Genomic DNA, 20156 nt, shown 5'->3' on the forward strand with positions numbered 1-20156 from the left:
TGCCTGCTAATGGAATGGGTTCCAAGGTGGGGCAGTCTCTGGATGGCCTTTCCTTCAGTTTTCTTTCAATCTGTGGTTGTATTTACTGGAGAGGCACACTGCTTGACAAAAACAGATAGCTAGGTCTTGTTTTCTAGCCCAGTCAATCAGTATGAGTGTGTATTGGTGAGCTGTGACCATTTACCTTTAAGACTATTATTGAAAGATGTTCATTAATTCCTGATAATTTGTTAATTGTCATCAGCTGCTTTACTGTTTGTTCTTTATTTCCTCTCCCCTATGACTTATATGCATTTGGGCATGATGGATTCCTTCTTTACTCTACTTGGTAAATATTCTCTTCTAGTGAAATCCATTCTTTCTTTTGCTTTCATGATAGAGGCTTTCTTCTTTGTACAATATTCTTTTAAATGTCTTCTGCAGGGCTGGATTGGCAGTCATGATCAATCTAACTTTGTGATTGTCTTGACTGTATCTATTACTCCATCAATTTTGAGGCAGATTTACTGCATATTACAATCTTGGCAGATTATTTGCTTTCAGGCCTTGAACTGTATTGTTTCATGCTTTCCTGGCTTTTAAAGTTGCTGATGAGAGTTCTAATGTCATTGTTGATGAATCAGCCTTTATCTTTTGCAGTTGTTAATGTTGTCTCTTTGCTTTATATTTTGGCACCTTGACTAGATCATGTAGAGTTTCATCTCTGAACCTGTATTTTACAGATTCTAAATACATTTTGTGTTTGGATATTCACTTTTTTCCTTTAGTATTTGAACATTTTCTGCTATAATTTCATTCAATATATGTAATATATATATATGGTTGTAGAGTGAATACATATTCACTGAGACTTTTTTTTGTATCCTATGTATTCTTAGGTTTGGTCTCTTGATCATACTCTAGAGTCTTACAATATTGTGGTCATGGTCTTCTATTTCGAAGACACTACCAGGATGAGTTTCTATGGTGATTCTCTAAAGGGGTGCAGAAACCAGGTGTTGTACAGAGCAAAGAGACAAATTAGTACTGGATTCTATATTAGCTCCAAATATAACTGAAACTATTGCTCGAGCTTTATTGAAGAGTGAGTCCTTTTATGTACTGAACAGTACCTTCAGCAACACAGAGTCATGAACATACATTTGCTCAGGAAAATAGTAAGAGGGAAAATTAGTAATAGATGCTTAAAAGATGGAATGGAAAATCCTTAAATAGACCCTGAGATGAAAATAATGCTGGCTCATCCTGAATTTATTAGAGAAAAGCCTAAAAGGAAAAAAAAAATGTGACTGACCCTCTGTTTTCTCTATTATCATGTAACAAGCTAGCCATCACCATAAATAAAACAGAACTGTGAAGCCTTTCTGTAAAACCAACACTTGGGATAATGAAAAAGGAACAAGTGATCAACACCAGCCTGGGATACAGAAGGACATGTTTCCTCAACAAAACAAAAAGATGGGAAATACTTATCAAAAAGTGGTCAATCTCACCTGGCAAGACATACCCACGGGTGCAATAGTGGCATGAACATCTTGAAAGGAAAACAAAACACTTTTTTATTTGATATAAGTTCCACTCCACAAGATAAAACTAATACTTGGTACCATTATCAGCGCAAGAATGTATGGCTAAACAAGTCATAGGCCCTAAGGTAGAACCTGTCACTATTATCTTGGTAAGTAGACAGCATAAAACCAACTCTTAGTTGCTTGTCATTATACCCATAGGTTAATGCATCTCTCAGTTCTCATCAGAGAATTTTCTATTTGAAATAGATAATAATTAACATATAGACACACAACTGGCAAAAACACAAAAATAAAGGATCACGGAGTACTCATCCCTAAATGGAACACACACAATCCTTTCTGCCAAGACTCAGGGATTAATGAAGAAGACAGAGTAGAGAGTGTAAGAGCCAGAGGCTGTGGATGACTACAAAGAAACATATCTTATGAACACAGCAGGGCAGCTCCACATGTGAACTCAGTGTTTGTGACAGGATGGCAGGTCCTGTACAAACCCATGAGCAAATCCCAGCATAAAATCTATTAAATTATTGACAATTGGTAGCCAATAGGTGGGGGAAGGGGAGTCAGTTTTCTTTAAGAGAGTAGCTCCTAGTAAACCAGACATGCTCCAGTAAAATGCCACATGTCCATGAATATTTAAATAGCAAACATTTGTCATAGTTTTTAATGATACAGTATTATGTATATGGGGAGGAGGTACTGGATCTGAGAAGAGTTATAACATGTGGGTGACATGATCAAAACACAATATATGAAATTTTCAAGGAACTAATAAAATTTCAAAATGTCGTCTAACTCCTATTCCTATTACAAGACTATGCATTTATACTCTGTTGTGTATTTTGCATATTTTGACTGTATATACTATAAATAATGTATATTTATTACATTTGTATTTATTAGTCAGATTCATACCTTCAAAACAGACAGCACTTTTACACTATATTTGACATTTAAAAATATTAAATGCCTCAAAAACAAGAATCCATCATAATATTTATCATATTTGGATTTTCATCTAAAGTTTATTGTTGAATGGGTCTTATTCTGATCACTCCAATACTGGTAAATAAATATATGTCTGTGGCTTTAAAACCATGTAAGTTGCACTGCCTGTTTCCTATTTTAGTTCTTCTCTAACAACCAACATTGTCAGAGGTGAATGCTTAAGTGTGATCACTAAGAAGCCCCTGCATTGTCAAAAGGACTCACTTTTCAACCTGAGCTCAAGTGACAGATTCAATTTTATTTCTGAATTGTATGACAACCAAGACTAATCTGTCTCCACTTGGAAAACAAACCTTCTGTGTGCTTGTTATTTGGGAATTAGCGTGGAAAACAGATCCTGTGAGGGGGACCATATCTAACCTAAAAGAGGCCAAATTGATAGGAATAGAATCCTTGCTATATATTGTACACTGCTGCAAGAGAGTCTACAGTCAACTAAACCATCAATCTATATTTCACTAGGACCCTGAAAAATGCATTTACCTTATCAATTCTTAAATTCAGATTCATAATATGTATATAAGTATTTATACACATATATATGTATATAAGTATATACACATACATATACATATATATGTATATACATATACACACATATATATACACATGTGTGTATGTACATATATATGTATATATATGCATATACATATATTACTTAAAAATGGGTTGGACTTGAAAGAAAATCCGTTCTGATAAAAATTCTTTCTAAAGCTGTTGTGTGACAGTTTCCTCCCAGTTGATGCATTCCTTTCACTGAGAGAGGAGGGAACTCTAAGCACAAAAATAAAAGGTCACATGTCTAGAAGAACAGAAAGATTCCTAATGGCTCCTCCCCCACATATACAAAGGAATAAATACCTGCTTAGGGAGGTAACTGGACAGCTGCAGACAGAGGTTGAAACTGTGAGAAGAGAGTCCCTGGTCCTGTGGACTGCTTACAAGATGCCCAGAAAGCTCTAGGCTTACAGCCAGCTTCTGTGAGTCTTCACCAATATTAGGATGGGCTTTTCATGATGTACCTGACATTTTAGGCATCCCTGCTCTTATAAGGTGGTCCTCTCAAATACTACTGTTAGTAACTTCCAAAATTGTCATTGGTTTGCCAACTTGAACATTGGTACAATCACTATCAGGAGCTCTCAAAGACTCCCTTTCATGGATGAATAAACGTGTGTGTGTGTGTGTGTGTGTGCGTGTGCACACATGCATGCATGTGTGTGTGTGTGTGTGTGTGTGTGTGTTCGCTAGCTCCAGCACACTTGCACTCATGCACACACACATGCATTTTGCATCTTCCCATGAAAAGTCTGCCACATAGCAGCTGTGATGCCAAACAAGCTACCTGCTTCCAAAATACAGTGGCAGAAATGGCACATGGAAGATATTCTCTCCTAGAGGGGAAAACTCAGGAAAAGATCAGGGATGGGCCCAAAAACCCTTAGCATTTTGAAATATTTATTTCGCACATCAAGACCCCACTTTTCATAAACAAATTCCATATTTGTTTTTTCTAACTAACAGAATAATAGACTTGAAAATGCAAATGACAAGGTTCACCTCAGAAGTTTTGAAGGTTAGACAATTTGAGAGCTAGTGGGACAAATTCCATCACATTTAAATGATTGACCAAGGCGATGTAGATCTGTGTTCTCTGGGCTGGGGTGGCAAGACAGCCCTGTTAACCTGTCAATTGCCTTCCTTCCATTGTGTTGAAGGGAAGCACATGCATGCCTTCCCTGGTGTGATCCCATCTCTGTGTCCAATCAAAGCTGACAGATTCTCCACTGGTAAAACCTTTTTCCTATTTCTGCCATCCACTGAGACACCAGCTTAGGTTCTATGTTGTCTCCTGTAGCCACTTCAGCAAATGATGCTGTGGCCAGGTGCCTATGTTCTCTCCAGAAAGCCCTTCCACACTTTTTGTCATATAGACACACTTGCAATGTTTTATATTAATCTATGTCCCGTTTTGTCAGAAACAGCAAGAGAACCTAGGCCAGGCCTTTAAACTGGTTAGAATTCCCTTCTATTATTATCCAAGTTCCTCACTCACTAGCTCTGTTTTCCACATACATTAATTAGAACTTTATCTGTCTATATTGTTCCCAGCTGACAAGAAGAATTGTCTTTCCTCTATTGTCCAATAACACTGCTTGCATTTTATCCCAGAATTCACCAAACACAGACGAAATACTTGGATGAATATTCTATCCATCATTATACATGCACATCTCTGCAATTTAAAGCCCTTCCCTAGTGTCCTATTTCATTTACAAGCCCTCACTAAAGTTCCCTTTCATATATATCCCTTTCATATCATTTTATCAATGATCTCTCAGAGTAAATCCAGGCTCTTGATTACATATCCTAATTCTTTTGCCCAATATCAATAGCCTAGTTCTAAAGCCTCAGCACATTTTAAAATGCCTATTGCATCAGCTCCCGCTTTCCATGAACAAATTCCACATTTATTTTCTCTGGGGCAACATAATACCAGACTGGAAGATGTAAATAACAAGGGTCACCTTGTCACAATTCTGAAGGTCGCAAATGCAAGCACAGGAACAGCACAGGGTGCTTTCTTCTGAAGCTGACCTACTTGCAGGCAGGTGGCTATCTCCTCCCTGTGCTTCACACCCTGTCCAGTGGATGTGACTGTGTCAAATCACTTCTTCTAATAAAAATACAAGTTGTGTTGGAGACTTGCCATCATGCATTCTAACCAAATCACATCTGCAAAAAATATCTATCTAAATAAGATCACATTTGATGACTTGGTATTCAAATTTCAAGATATAACATTTGGAAGCTACATCATGCAGGCTAGGACAAACCTCTGTATGTTATCTATAATTTACTGTCATAATTCCATGAAATTAATCCATATTTCCTTTGTTTTCATGTATTTTTATAATGCCACACATTTCCTTACTATGGATGTATCCTTTCAATTATTTTAATTCATGATATTACTAAAATCTTACAATTATCCCAAAGGCTATGTTGTCAATGAGAAAATAAACATGACCGTAAAATAAATTGTCTCTGGTAAAGTATAGAAAATAAGTTGCAAGTATATTATGTACATACAAATGTTTCATCTAACACATGAGCATAGATGTTGTCTCTATTCATCTGGACTTCATATAAGTTCTTACAGGCAATATTCAAAGCTACTTAGATTTGGACCTGTGTTTAGTTTCATTGATGACCATTATATCAGTACCATAAAATGCTCATAATACAGCTATATCCTCACCTTTTCTGAACAAACTGACATGCAGAATTTTTTTCTAACTTGGAATGAAAATTTTAAGCACCAGTTTTGAAACTGAAGTGCCAAAACCTAGCTTAAATAACTGGTAGAATAGTATTTTAAATTTAGATGTTTTTCTCTTTTGTTACTTTTGTAGTTCAAATAAGAAAGGTCTATATTTTTCAAAGCAATGTTCAATTGAAGTTTCTAATACAGAGAACAAATAAATGAAGGAAGAGGCTATGGTCTACTGATTAGTTTTGAAAAGTATATTCTCTGTAGAGATGCTATCCAAAAATCTTTCTTTCACACAGGATTGACTAGATATTCAGAAAGAAATATTCTTACACTGGAAAATATGGCTACTGCATTTTTTTCTAATAAGTGGCAATATTTTAATTTCCTAGACTGACTCTTTCTTTGTGACCTAAATCACAAAATCACCCATTCTGCTGTAATTGAATGTGAAAGATAAGAACAGCTGCAGGCATTGTAGTCTAACCTGTTCGAGACACAGAAATCTAACATTTCATTTTCCCTTTGTTAGAGGTAGAAAAGATGGGTACTTATTTCATTAGCATATAATCTGTGTTTCAATCATGCATGTGTGATTAAAGTGGATTTTTAACTACTAAGAACAAGCACTGGGTAGGAGAGATGGATCAGCTGGTAAGTGTGCTTGCCACCAAGCCTAAGGACATGAGATGGGTAGATTATATATATATATATGACAGATGATAGATAGATAGATAGATAGATAGATAGATAGATAGATAGATAGATAGATAATTAAAGTAAATAAGTAAAAACAGGCATCTATGCCTTTTGAGATCTATTTCACTTGGCTATGCATCTTTCCTGTTGCTCATAAAGTCCTGAGCCAATGACAAGGGATGGTAAACCACACATACTGCCATAGAAAATCTCATTGCCTCAGAAGAAATATACCCTTTTCAACGTCAAAAACTATCAACATTGAGCAGTCTCTTGGTCCAGCTGCATTAAAGTGTGTTAAGGGATGAGGAAAGATTTTAATATCTCCACCCACACTCTGATATAACCTAAAATTTGCAGGAAGTCTAGGATCTTACCTGATTATTCTGTTTTCTGCTTGGCTTCTGTGGCCTGTCAGTGCCCCAGCCAGCCCTGTGACTGGTGGCAACTGCTCTCAGCACTCACATGTTTGTCATTGTTCAAACATTGTGCTTCAAAAGGGACTTTTTCCCACTTTTAAGTTAATGGGATACTTTTAAGCATTTCTTTTGTTGGTTGGGTTGGGGTTTTGGGGGGGTTTTTTGTTGTTTTTTTACTTTTGAGATCATTATATAGTTACATCATGTTCTCCATCCCTTTTCATCTTCCCAACCCTCTCATACACCCCTCCTTGCTGTGTTTCAAATTAATGGACTCTTTTTCCACTAACTTTTGTTACATATATATATATATATATATATATAAACATACAGAAATATTTCTAGATACATAAATACAATCTGCTCAGTCTGTATTTCTTAGTATTTTATGCAGAGGATAATAAATTTGTAATATTTCATACACCAAAATAATTTCTCCCATCCAAAAAAACCTACTTTTGCATTTATATAAAGACAAGATCATGGGTGAGATGGCTCATTTGATTTGAGCCTCTATGAAGGACTCCAATAAGCTCCGCATTCCAGACTCAAGGGTGGTTTTCTGATGCTTTAAGTTTGCTTACAATGAAATGTATTGCCTCACCCAAAGAGTAAAATTTTATTTTGATTGTATATTCGTTCTCTCTATTTACCTAGTTATTTCCCATAAAAAAGAAATAATGGTAAATAACTTTTAACACACACACACACACACACACATATATATATATATATATATATATATATATATATATATATATATAATAAAACAACTCAAAACTTAATGAATAAATGACACCCACAACTCATTACTGCATATAATCTTGGACACCATTTACCCACCAGTGTACCCACTAATATTTTTCTTTTTACATTCACTTTCATTCTCTTATTTTTAAAGTTGTAAGAACTCATGTATAAGTGCCATCTATGTGTCTAGAATATATCAGTAAAGGAGTAAAAAAATAAATAAAGAGCAAACATAACAAATAAGATAAAAATAGGCACATACTCAGTGGATCTGGTTGTATTAGAAAGACAGCAGGTCACATTACTAAAGAAGAGTCTCGAAAAAGATTGACAGCTGTGCAAAGACTTCAGAGAGATGAGAGCATTAGCCATGAAAACATCTAGAAGCAGAGTGTTTTGGTGGCAGAGCGTCAAGAAGAATGGTGCAGCATGGAAGCTCGCACTGTTTGTTCAAGGAATAATAGGATGTTCTTATACCCAACTTCATTCAGAGTGCTATTCCTTCAGCATACGGCTAGGTCTTGCATTCAGCTAATTATCCCAATATCAAGTCCATGTTCATAAATATTTCTATTTTATTGACAAATGTTCATATCATCGCATAACTGAATTTTACAAGGCTCTTACATTCTTATTATTGTCATTAAGCTCTAAGCATCAAGGTGATGCACTTGCCCTCTATCATTATATTTCCCAAGATATTGTTTTTAATTCAAGAAATGGCACAAATGTTTCCAGCTTGAATAAAAAACAAAGTTGTAAGGGTTTTAGTATGAAGACCTAACTTCATCCCACAAATGAGAGCAGTTAAATCTTCTAGTCTTTGGTTTCCTAATAAACAACAGAGACCATAACCAGTTACAATGCATAATGCTAAATCAATTGTTAATTAGTTAGTTAGTTAGTTAATTAAAGTGTGATACTTATTTGAGTTCTATAAATACATGAATAAGAAACAAGAGACTAACTGCAGAAATTTGATTTCCAGATAAAATAAAATTTCAAGAATAATGACAAAAAAAAATCAAATGACTTCACATGGTTGAGCCAATGACAATATTCTTTGAGCTATTGACCTGGATTTTCTGCTTTAATGGTCAATTTCCTACCAGGTCAGTACCGTAGCTTTTAGGCCCTAAGGGAAATGTTACCTTCCACATTGATCCATTTCAGGCTTTGTCTATTTCTAGAATAATGTCTCTCATGATTCTTAACCTTGCCAACTCACATCTAAATTCACAACTCGCAGTCAAATGGCAAGTGGCGTTCATAAATAATGTATTTTTCTACATGGAAGATGCCTCATGGGCCACACATCAGAATCTTCCTTTGAGTTAATCTCTCTGTGGTTAAGCCTCGAAATTGTTTTTGCTGGATATATCTCATTCTGAACTGATTTCTAAATTCCCAAGGAAGTATAGAGAGGTTTATGTTGTCTGAGTAATGAGAAATATTAGAGGGATCATCATATCCATGAGACACACAGTGTGAGGTACTGTTCTATCTCATAAACACATAAGCGAGATTTTACTTCATTTATAGACACATAAAACATTCTTGATTCATTTCTTTCATCTAGCTGTTGCGCACCATACATACATTCTTCCTCTGCTTATTTCGTTCCAAGTCCATTACAGACTAATCTTCTGTTGGGGTCTCTCTGACTTTTCACCAACCAAAAGGCCAGAAGAGGAGAGTTAGAAGCTGGCATTATCACGAGACTTTTCTTGGGGGAGACACAACAGATAGACTCCAGATGTTGACTCCAGATAGAGAATCAAAGACAAACCATAGTAATGATTACACCTAAGTCCAACTTGTGAACCAGTGAGTTTATTTAGGAGCGTGGAGAAGATATTACTTACAAAAGAGACAAGTCAAAGGCAGTTGCATTGCTAAAAAGCTCACCCCAAAAGATTGGGTGATGCCTCTCCCAGGAATCCTGCATCCCTTGAGCTCTCTGTATGATCTGCAGGCACTCAGTGTCGGAGAATCTCTTCTCCAGTGGTTGTTGAGTGCTTCTATATAGCTTGGGAAAGAGGCCCATGACTCTTATAATAATTTTCACATTCACTAGATGTGTGAAGTGTTTGTTTACTTCCTGAGTCCTCCAAAATCACCCCTTCCTTCCTGGAGGCCATGTTTTAACTTTAGAATTTTCCAGGCTTCAAGGAGCCATACATCAAGACAGAATAATTCAACTAGGAGGAAATTGCTATGCACAGCTTTATTCCTTCCTCCAGCTCTTACATTCTTTCTGCCCTCACTTCTACGATGTTCCCCGAGCCTTGGAGGGCTGTTGTAGATCAACATCTGCCATCTTAACCAGCATGTGTGCCTTACTGGCGATTGAACTCAGTTGCTTTGCATGAACAGCATCGTAACAGGCCACACATAGGCTGAGTGGCTACTTTTTTCATTCTCTCTCCAGCTACATGGTATCTGCTTGCATTTATACTATCACAAGTACCTATCCTTTTTTTTTTAATTTTGTATTGGTTATTTTATTTATTTACATTTCAAATGTTATCTCCCTTCCCAGTTTCCCCTCCGCAAACCCTCTATCCCATCCCCTTGCCATCTGCTTCTAGAGGGTGCTCCCCCACCCTCACCTCACCACCCTAGCATTCCTCTATGCTGGAACATCAAGCCTTCACAGAACCAAGGGCCTCCCCTATCATTGATGCCAGATAAGAAAAATCTTCTGCTACATATGCAGCTGGAGCCATGGGTCCCTCCGTGTGTACTCTTTGGTTTGTGTTTTAGTTCCTGGGAGCTTTGGTGGATCTTGTTGATTGTTATTTTGCTCTTCCTATGGGGTTGCAAACTTCTTCAGCTACTTCAGTCTTCCCCTAACTTCTCCACTGGGGTCCCATGCTTAGTCCAATGGTTGGCTACAAGCATCTGCATCTGTATTGGTAAGACTCTGACAGAGCCTCTCAGGAGACAGCTATATCAGGCTTCTGTCAGCAAGTTCTTCTTGGCATCAGCAATAGAGACTGGGTTTGGTGGCTGCATATGGGATGAATTCCGAGGTGGGACAGTCTCTGGATGGCCTTTCCTTCAGTCTCTGCTCCACTCTTTGTCCCTGTATTTCCTTTAGACAGGAGCAATTCTGGGCTAAAATTTTTGAGAACCCATTCCTCTGTGATGTTTTTATTCATAACATCTGTGTTCCAGACATCGACAGGAATGAATGCTGTCCTTCCAAACATTTCATCTGACTTAGCCAATGGCTCAATGATGTGATGATGTTCAGTGTCTTAAAATGCCACTGACCCCAACACAGCCTGTGTGACATTAATTACATGGTTTGCAAATGCTACACCATATTGCTATAAATATGGATACCACCTTTGTAGGATTTGATTATGTGTATCTCCAGAAAGAAGCGTCACCAACCCTTAATTAGACAAGCTGTCTGTACTGTGACAAAGGTGAAGCCAGAGATAGATTCTGGGTTCAGGGTTTTTGTTTGTTTTTCTTGTTTGTTTGTTTTGGTGGGGGGGGAGTTGTTTTTGTTTGGTTTAGTTTGATTTGGTTATTGTTATTTTGTTTGCATTTTTATTTGTTTTGTTTGTTTGCTGGTTTTGTTTTTTTTTTTTTCTGAGCCCAGGAAGAGCTCTTTAGTCCACACAAGAATTGTGCCTTCTCGTCCTTGTATCCTGCCAACCTTAAGAAATAAAAAGCCAATACTTTCACCTCATTTTTAATCCGATTTCCTTTCTAAATAACAGATTTTTGCAGAGATGCTAAACACATCTCCTTTTCTCTTTCTAATCCCCCTTAATATCAGTTCCCTTTGGGCTGCCAAACTGGTCTCAAATGCATTTCTTAGTACACATACATGAGCCAGAAAACCTCACCAATATCTTGTCCCTTATATGTTACCCTTGGGGACTATACTATTTGTTATTTACCTTTGATTGTTCTATGGCATCTCTGTGGTCATGCAGTAGACTCCACTCACCAAGCTTGATTTCAAGTAGGCATGACATTGTATATCACAAAATATAAGACAGCCCCACTTGGATTGTTCCTGAGGATTCTGCACCCAGACTTTCCCTATGGGCAAAAAAGTCCCAGCCTTGACTGTATGTCTTATCACTCAAAGCAAGGCCCATGAGACTACCACCACAGCAAGAAGGTGCACTGTTCCTTTAATACCGTGTGGGAAAAGGTACCATTCTAGGATTTCTCCTGTGGATTCCCCACCCTTGATAGAGGTCCTTCAGTTCCATGTCCCAGCACTCGTTGCAGAGGAACCATTCCTCCCCAACCCGTCTTTGGTTCTGTTGATGCTGGTTTAAGCACCAAGCATGTTATATGGACATGACCTGGGCAGGAGGCATGACGCAAACTTGTATTCCCAGAATAGGAAACAAATGGCAAATCAAAGTAATAATTACAGCAAAATACAAACTGATGAACCAGCACATTTATTCATGTTACTGACAGTAGTGTGGTTGAAGGAGCAGAAGCAACTCATGGCAACTCCATCCTCAAACACTGACTCCTGAAAGCTGCACTGCAGAAGCTCTCTGCATGACTGACAAGCAGCTAACAGGTCCGATCTCTTCTCCATTACTATTTCTATAGCAGTAGGAAGGAAGCCCAAAAGCTATCAACTTTCAACTTTCTGGGTTATGTGAGTTGTTTACTTTTTGAGTCCCATGAGCTTCCCACTCTACTTCCTGGAGGAAATATTTTCACTTAGAGCTTCCTAAGCCCTAATGGGACTTCCTTCAGGATGAAATGTTTCAACTCCCAGGAAATTGCAACACAGTAGCATCCTACTCAAATGGAATCTTATAGGATATTAAGTTTCAAAATTATAGAAAAACAATAAACTTTAGGATCCTAGAAGATTAGGATTGAGATTATGTGGGAAGAACAGGGATTCGCCTTGCTCTGAAAACAACATCCATCTCTACCTCCTACTAAAAGATGCTAGCAAACCAATCATATGTCAATCACTTATGTATAAACTGAAAGTTAATAAAATTTCCTTAGATTATTATATTAATGATCACTAATCAAAGAGTTTCTAATGTATAGAAAGCAATATAATACCCAGACAGTTGTCTAGTAAACAAAATAATAACATAATTTAAATAGTCTATAGGTCTGAGAAGACTGACAAATAATGAAAACCAGCCCATCCCTGTTAGAATATACCTCCATAATAACTTAATTTCCCTAAATATATTTTCACTATTACACATTGCAGACTATCACAGCCTAGTCCAGCTCCTGCCTCCCTCTCCATGGGTTTTTGTAAACAGCTTCTTGAGATCAATTTGTGTGCGTGCACAGTACAGAAAATTTAAACAGGTTATTATTGTACATTCTAGGCAAATACTGTACCACTGAACTGCATCCCTAACTTATTCCAGATCAATGAAAATATACTCTTATATGTATGTATTGATGTCACTTACTTTTATGTAGAGATGGAGTTGTGGTACAACATACATTTTGATATTTATCTTAGATAAGTATGTGTATCTGTGCATATATAATATATATAACATATAAATAACAATTATAATTATAATATATTGTATAATATTTATGCACAAACACACACTTATCTAAGGTTTAGATAGATAGATAGATAGATACAGGGTATATATTAGTCATTACCATTTGCAGTGTGTCAGGTATTCATTAAATCCACTATAATTTTATACATTTAGCTATATTACTTAAAAAGTAACTTGTAGAGAGATATTTAAACTATTTTCATGACTTCTTAACTTGCTCAAAGTGATTTTATTCTTTCTTTCCAGGTTGTAAAAATGATGATTATTGTGGTGATAACGTTTGCCATCTGCTGGCTGCCCTACCACGTGTATTTCATTCTCACAGCGATCTATCAACAATTAAACAGGTGGAAATACATCCAGCAGGTCTACCTGGCTAGCTTCTGGCTGGCCATGAGCTCAACCATGTACAATCCCATCATCTACTGCTGTTTGAACAAACGGTAAAAACAATACTGATGGCTGGTGCATGGGTCTCTTAGCACCTCCACCTTCCCTGGAAGAATGGGGAAAGAAAGTAAGAACTCGGACAGAAACCCAGAGCTTGCTCTTGTAGACTCTTCTTACTTCACTAAATACTCCACCTTAAAACCTAGGTACTCAAAAGTGTCACTGAGCAGTGCTCGACTTTGCTAATCTGTGACCCTTTCATACAGTTCCTCATGTTGGGTTGTCCTCCAGCCATTAAATTATTTTATGGCTACTTCACAACTGTAATTCTGCTACTGTTACAAATTGTAATGTAAATGTCCATGTTTCCTGATGGTCTTAGGTGACCCCTGTGAAGGGTTGTTCAACGCCCCCCCCCCAAAAGGGGTCGAAACCTACAGGTTGAGAAGCATGCACTATGGGTTTTATGGGTGGGTTTTACATGGGCCGATTTCTTCCCTTAAAACCTTCAGAATTTTATCTACCAGTGTAAAAGAAACCCTCACAAGTGGAGGTATATCCACATCCTCAACACAATTGAAATACTATTTCTATGAGAGGGAGACATAACAGGATAATGATGAGGACTCCTTTAAGGAAGCGCTCTCATCAGTAGCCTTCAAAGTGCATGCTGCTGGCAGAGCAAGGAATCCCTGTCCTTCCCACAGAGTCTTGCAGGGTGATGGAGGGGGTGAGGCTAGTGAGGTCAAGTAAAGGATTTTTCAAAGATCTTTCGTTAACAACATCATTTGTGCCACAGGTGGTGGCATATGCCTATTATCTCTCTAGAAACTGAGACAGAAGGATTGTGCACTTGCATTGAGCCAGGGCTACATAGTAAGATCCTGTCACAAAAAAAAAAAAAAAAAAAAAAAAGGTAGGACCACTTATATCAAATTTAATACTATAAAGAAGGTTAGCTCTGGCCTTCATATTTAAAAAAATATAAAAGTTCTAAAACCAAACCAATTTTGTTGGTATATTGAACACAGAGGAGTAAGGTTAAATTTTACAAGACAGTCCTCTCAACAAACCAAGGGATTTGTTCACCAGTAGAAATGGTTCTTTACGTAGATGTAAATAACTGCACAATATAACTTCCCAACCTGGGAAGACACGAAGACACTTGTGCCTTAAGTTGGTTAAATGCTTAGTGAACTCTTTTTAAACTAATTGTATAAACCATAATCTCAATTTAAGCCACTGTATAAGTAATAAATCTGCTTTGAATCAACTGCATTTAATAGCATACAGTGACAAGGATTTCACACATTTATATATGATTAGATAAAACCATTACGATTAACGAGTTTAACATTAAATGAGTCTAATTTGTAAATGTGCAATTATTTGCAATAAAAGTGTTTTTGGAATAGAGTATGCCATTTTTAATGCCTTAACTTGGCAGCCTCATGAGATTAGGTGTGTAAATGTATGAGATCATTGCCAATAAGCCGTTTGCCCCATTGGTGACCCCAGGCCATGCTTTTTTCAATTTAATGAATTATTTCTCTAATAATGGGAAATGATACTTTTAGATCAAGAAATCACCAAACTGATGCTGTCCTATAAACACAAGCCTATGTAGAAAGTCAAATTTAGATCTGTGGAGTATAGCGTGGGGATCCTGTATTTTATGGTTTATGGAAGAATTGGGGGAAGGATTGAGGGCCCCGGTGGGGGTAGGAGCTCCATAGGAAGACCGAGAAGAGTCAACTAACCTGAACCCTTGTGGCTTTCATAGACCGAGCTACCAGCCAAAGAATGAGCATAGGCTGGATCTAGTGCTCCCTCCCCACCCCCCGCAACCCGCCACACTGCAACTATGTAGCAGTTGTGTAGATTGATCTTCATGTGGTTCCCTAACAACTGGAGGGGAGTTGGAGGTATCCCAAAAGCTGTTGCCTATCTGGGCATTATGTTCTTTTAGATGGGCTGCCTTGTCTGGCCTCAGTGGAAAAGGATGTGCCTAACCTCGCAGAGTTGATGTGCCAGGGTGGAGGAATACCTGGGGCAGGGGGCGGCTCCACCCTCTCAAAGGAGAAAGGGAGGGTGGATGGAGAAGGGATTTGAGAGGGGGTGACAGGGGAGCAGGGAAAGTGACGGAGATGTAAAGTGATTTTTTTTTAAGTCAAAATAAAGCCAGGGTTAAATCATTAGTGTCTGCTATCTTGGCAGCTAAAGGAAATGCCCAGGTGAAACTGCCTTTTTTTCTCCTGCTTCTCAGATTTCGCGCAGGCTTCAAGAGAGCATTTCGCTGGTGTCCTTTCATCCAGGTCTCCAGCTACGATGAGCTGGAGCTCAAGACCACCAGGTTTCATCCCACACGGCAGAGCAGTCTATACACCGTGAGCAGAATGGAGTCGGTGACTGTGCTGTTTGACCCCAACGATGGGAACCCAACCAAATCCAGTCGCAAGAAGAGGGCTGTACCCAGAGACCCCAGTGCTAACGGCTGCTCCCACAGAGATTCCAAATCTGCCTCCACCACATCAAGTTTCATAAGCTCACCCTATGCTTCTGTGGATGAATATTCCTAAATCCTTGTACCGAGGTAAAGGCTGTCGTGAGGCCGCCATGAGGCCAGCCTAGGTCCCTCATTCTCCTAACCATGCCAGGTCCTGTTCTAGGTACTTTGGGGAAGCAGAAGGGCAGTTCTTAGGTAAGGATACTTAATCTGAGAAAAGTGGGATACCAATGTAACAAAAACTACCAATATGTCAGCCAGCACAAGGAAAACTGAGTCTTCAATTTATTCTTTAAGAATCCAAATGGTCATATGCAACAAGTACAGTGTGTGAATTTGAAAAATGCCCTAAGTGTCCAGTGTCTGTCATTTAACAATGGCGGTGTGCCTTTGTGACAGCAGAAGAGCAGAGGGGTTTTCCAAGAGATTCAGGAAGCTCTAAAATGCAGTACTGAGCAAAGGGAAACATGACCTGCATAAAACAGAAGCTGTGTGGCTATAGAGTGGAAAGGACTGACTTCCCCACACAAGGAATGGAAAAATCAGCCTCAAAGAGTAGGAAAATATGGAAGTCTTTGCTCAAGAAAATTCATCTTATAGAATGAAAATTTTCAGAAATTCCCTCCAAGACATTTAGCAAAAAGGGAGAGAGACTCAAATTATTGCCCAAACACAACATGTCTTTCTCTCAATTATTTTTCCCAAGGAAATAATTTCAAAAGGAAAAGGAATCGTCATCTGATTTTGACCACGAGGTGTTTTGAGTGCTAAACTAAGTTTCAGTCAAATTTGGGCCTTTAAACAACAAAGAAAATTCTTACCATCTTCTTTATTTTATTTCTCACGCTTTTTTAAGAATTAAGTAGATTGTAAAACATTAAAGGTAGCTTCTAATGCAAAAGGAGAGATTCACTTGCTTAATTTGGGTAACATGTTAATAGAACTTAGAAGTTATCAAGCCAGACACTAGCATCTCCAAGTCCCCAAGCCAGCTGCTTCCCACTGCCATCCAAAGGAAAAGTTGAAGTCATGAACTTTATTGGTTATGTCATGGCAACCTCCCCTTCTTTCCTCACTGGGGGAAAAAAAGCCACTGGGGAAGTATCGCAGTATGTTTCAAGTGTAAGCTGAGTTACCAAAGGACAAATTGAAAAATATTAATATCTGTACTGATAAATCAGAGAAGACATAGTAGTACATAAGTAGCTGGCTAGAAAAGGAAGTTGCATAGTTCTCTGGAGACATAAGCTACAGATGAGGAAGAAGACAGCACACACCCTTCCAGGCACAAAACTCTGATTGTCTGTACTTAGATAAGGGAAAGTCCCTCCAGAAAGCAATGAATTAGTGATACTCATGTCTGTGTGTCTGTCTGTGTGTGTGTATGTATGCCTCCCTAAAGCTTGTCTGACTTATCTAATGTACATTAGTACTTCTTCCCCCCTATAACTGCTTCCCTTATTGATTTATGCTTGGAATACATTGTGATGTTACGTCCTTTCAAGTTAGGGGATCTGACACATGAAGGCACATTGAAAAAGCCCAGAACAAAATAAGAAGCATCTGGAAATGTAGACCATGTCTTCCAGACTAAATCTTTTACAAGTCGTCTTTCCTTACGTTACCACAACTGTTGATTCTGTGCACAAAATGACAAGCCTTCTGGGAATGAGATTTGTCCCACAAACTTGTCTTTTCCAACATTCAAGCAGGTTTTATTAACTATCTGTCTAAAGTACTTGCCTCTAACACTTTTTTTTATTTTGCATACTCTGTCAATAGGGATATTTCTGAAGAGTAGGGCAGAGGCAATTACCTGATAGTAAATCATAGTGGATTAACACAGCATTTGACTCCCACCCTTCTTTTCCCATTTGAATCCCAAACCATAAATACCCAATTCTTATACAATTTCAATTCTCTAAAGTACCAAATTATATATGTTTGAGTTTACTTTAATAACTCCAATAAATGAGCAGACAACCAGATACACATATGAGTGTGCAGAGAAACACTATCAAAAATGAATGTAACTGCTTCAAGGATTGAGTTCAAAATTAAAACCCAAAATGCAAATGGTCACTGCAGGATTGCCACAAAAAACCCCTCAGTGATGTCTATGCAGCACTGTATGCATGTTTCCCCTTAGCGATTGTATTAAGTATCTCATTGTCTGATATAGTGTTTTAAAATGTTTATTCTTAAAATATGTAAGTGCTTGTCAAATGTAAAATCATTATGAAAACCTGGTATGCGTCATTTTTTTCTTAAATTTATGGGTACATAGGGCTGGTGGGGTTAAGTTCAAAGTACGTGGGAATATATTCAGCCTTAGAATTCACAGCCAGAGAATGTAAAGCTGGCCTTCAAATTCAATGAAGTCGTCCACACCCAAACACATTTGAGGAACATGACTTCTGATATTTATATTAGGCGAGTTCCGGAGAATTGTCTAAGATCTTTCCAGGGTGGTTCTTGCCATAATCAGTTGCTCTTACTTTTGTTTGGACTTTTTTTGCACATCTGCTGCCACTTCGTTGAACTCCCTTCTGCTGCCCTGACATCCTTTGCTCACAGCTCATGGTGAAACTGAGACTTCGCGGGCAGCCATTTTTAAGCTCAGAAGTTTAAACAATAAGAAAATAAATAAATGGGCAGAAAAGATATAAGCCCTTTTTGTTGAATTTCAACACTGAATTGTAGAATAAAGAACATGGAAGTTGGCTTCAACAGTGCTGACTTTAAAGAAGGCCATGTTTGCATATTTGACAGAGTTTACATGACTTTGCCTCCAAAATCCAATCTACCCTCTAAAATTAAAGTTCAGATGGAATCTTTTTCACTGTTTACAGACACCGACTCGGAGTCCTAGACAGATGGATAAAATATCTTGTGCTTTTATATTTAAGTATCAGAAAAAAAAATAAAATAGTTTGAGGGAAATACAGAAAATAAAATAAAATAATTGATTAGTATTTTGTTTTCCTTTTGAAAAAGAAAAGGTGAATCAAAAATAAGTATCCTGTTTTGTTATTTTACATTCAGAGGAAGCAACAGACCTACTTACTATAGAATCCAAACTAACATAACTTTTAGTGCTTCTAAAAGCTGCTGTATTTATTATTCCACCTCACAACATTAGGGCACCGACATTTCTAACCAACAGCCAGTTCACATTCTCTTTGGTGTCTGAAAGTCTCTCAGAAACAGGCATCTGACCAACTTCAAAGTGCTTCCATTCTTACATCTTATGCCAACTGCTAGAAGGCTTGATATCAAACTCAAGAAACACAAAATAAATGTAAAAACAGTGCTGGCCAGCTCAGAATTTTTGTGACAGCATAAATCCCTGAGAAAACTTCTCATTGCTGTCTGGTCAAATATTCCATCAAATAACATGGCAACAATGTAACAACTATCTCCTCTGTCTTTAACCATGTGCCAAAAGTTAAGGAAATCAAGCATGGCTCTGGCCATGCAGAATAATAAGACTGGACTAAATTCCCTTCAGGCCAAACAAGAATTGAGAAGATATTCGTCAGGGCTAAATAAGGCTACTAATTGTCTGCTTTATATATATTAGTGAAAAATCTGTATTTATAAGATATTCATATATATACATATATTATATATATATATATCTTCTATTTAGTGAATTAGTTTTCAAATTGTGATAATTATACTGACTATATTTAAGAAGTACATACTCTTTGCATATGTTGTAGTAGACTGAAAAATTAGTGTTTTCATTGAAATTTATTAAAGTAATACAAAAATTATTAAATCCCTAAGATCTTCCGATGTGGCAACTAAAACATCGTATGAATCAATTCTAAGCTCATCCAGACAATCAGCTGTCCAACAATATTGCATTTTCTTGCTTGCCTTTCCTCTTGAGATGGTTTTCCTACGTTCTTTGATTCAGGATAGAAAAGGTATTTATGAGAAGCACGATTACCAAAGTATAGACGATCACTCTTTAGGCAGAGCAGGAGAGTAGAACACTGTGTTTCAGAACAGTGGCCACCA

At 37.6% G+C, this 20156-nt stretch overlaps 1 protein-coding gene across 1 annotated transcript in view; it reads left to right on the forward strand.

Moving 5' to 3' along the window:
• The window catches only part of Tacr3 (tachykinin receptor 3), an 89361-nt gene extending 70993 nt beyond the window's left edge, over positions 1–18368 (forward strand). The window contains exons 4-5 of the mRNA XM_034501467.2: positions 13478–13674; positions 15888–18368. Coding sequence (XP_034357358.1) covers positions 13478–13674; positions 15888–16200 — 510 coding nt within the window. The 3' untranslated portion in view covers positions 16201–18368. The remainder of the gene's footprint in view (positions 1–13477; positions 13675–15887) is intronic.
• Positions 18369–20156: the final 1788 nt, after the last annotated feature.

This window comes from Arvicanthis niloticus, chromosome 4, assembly GCF_011762505.2.
Source record: "Arvicanthis niloticus isolate mArvNil1 chromosome 4, mArvNil1.pat.X, whole genome shotgun sequence".
NCBI lineage: Eukaryota > Metazoa > Chordata > Mammalia > Rodentia > Muridae > Arvicanthis > Arvicanthis niloticus.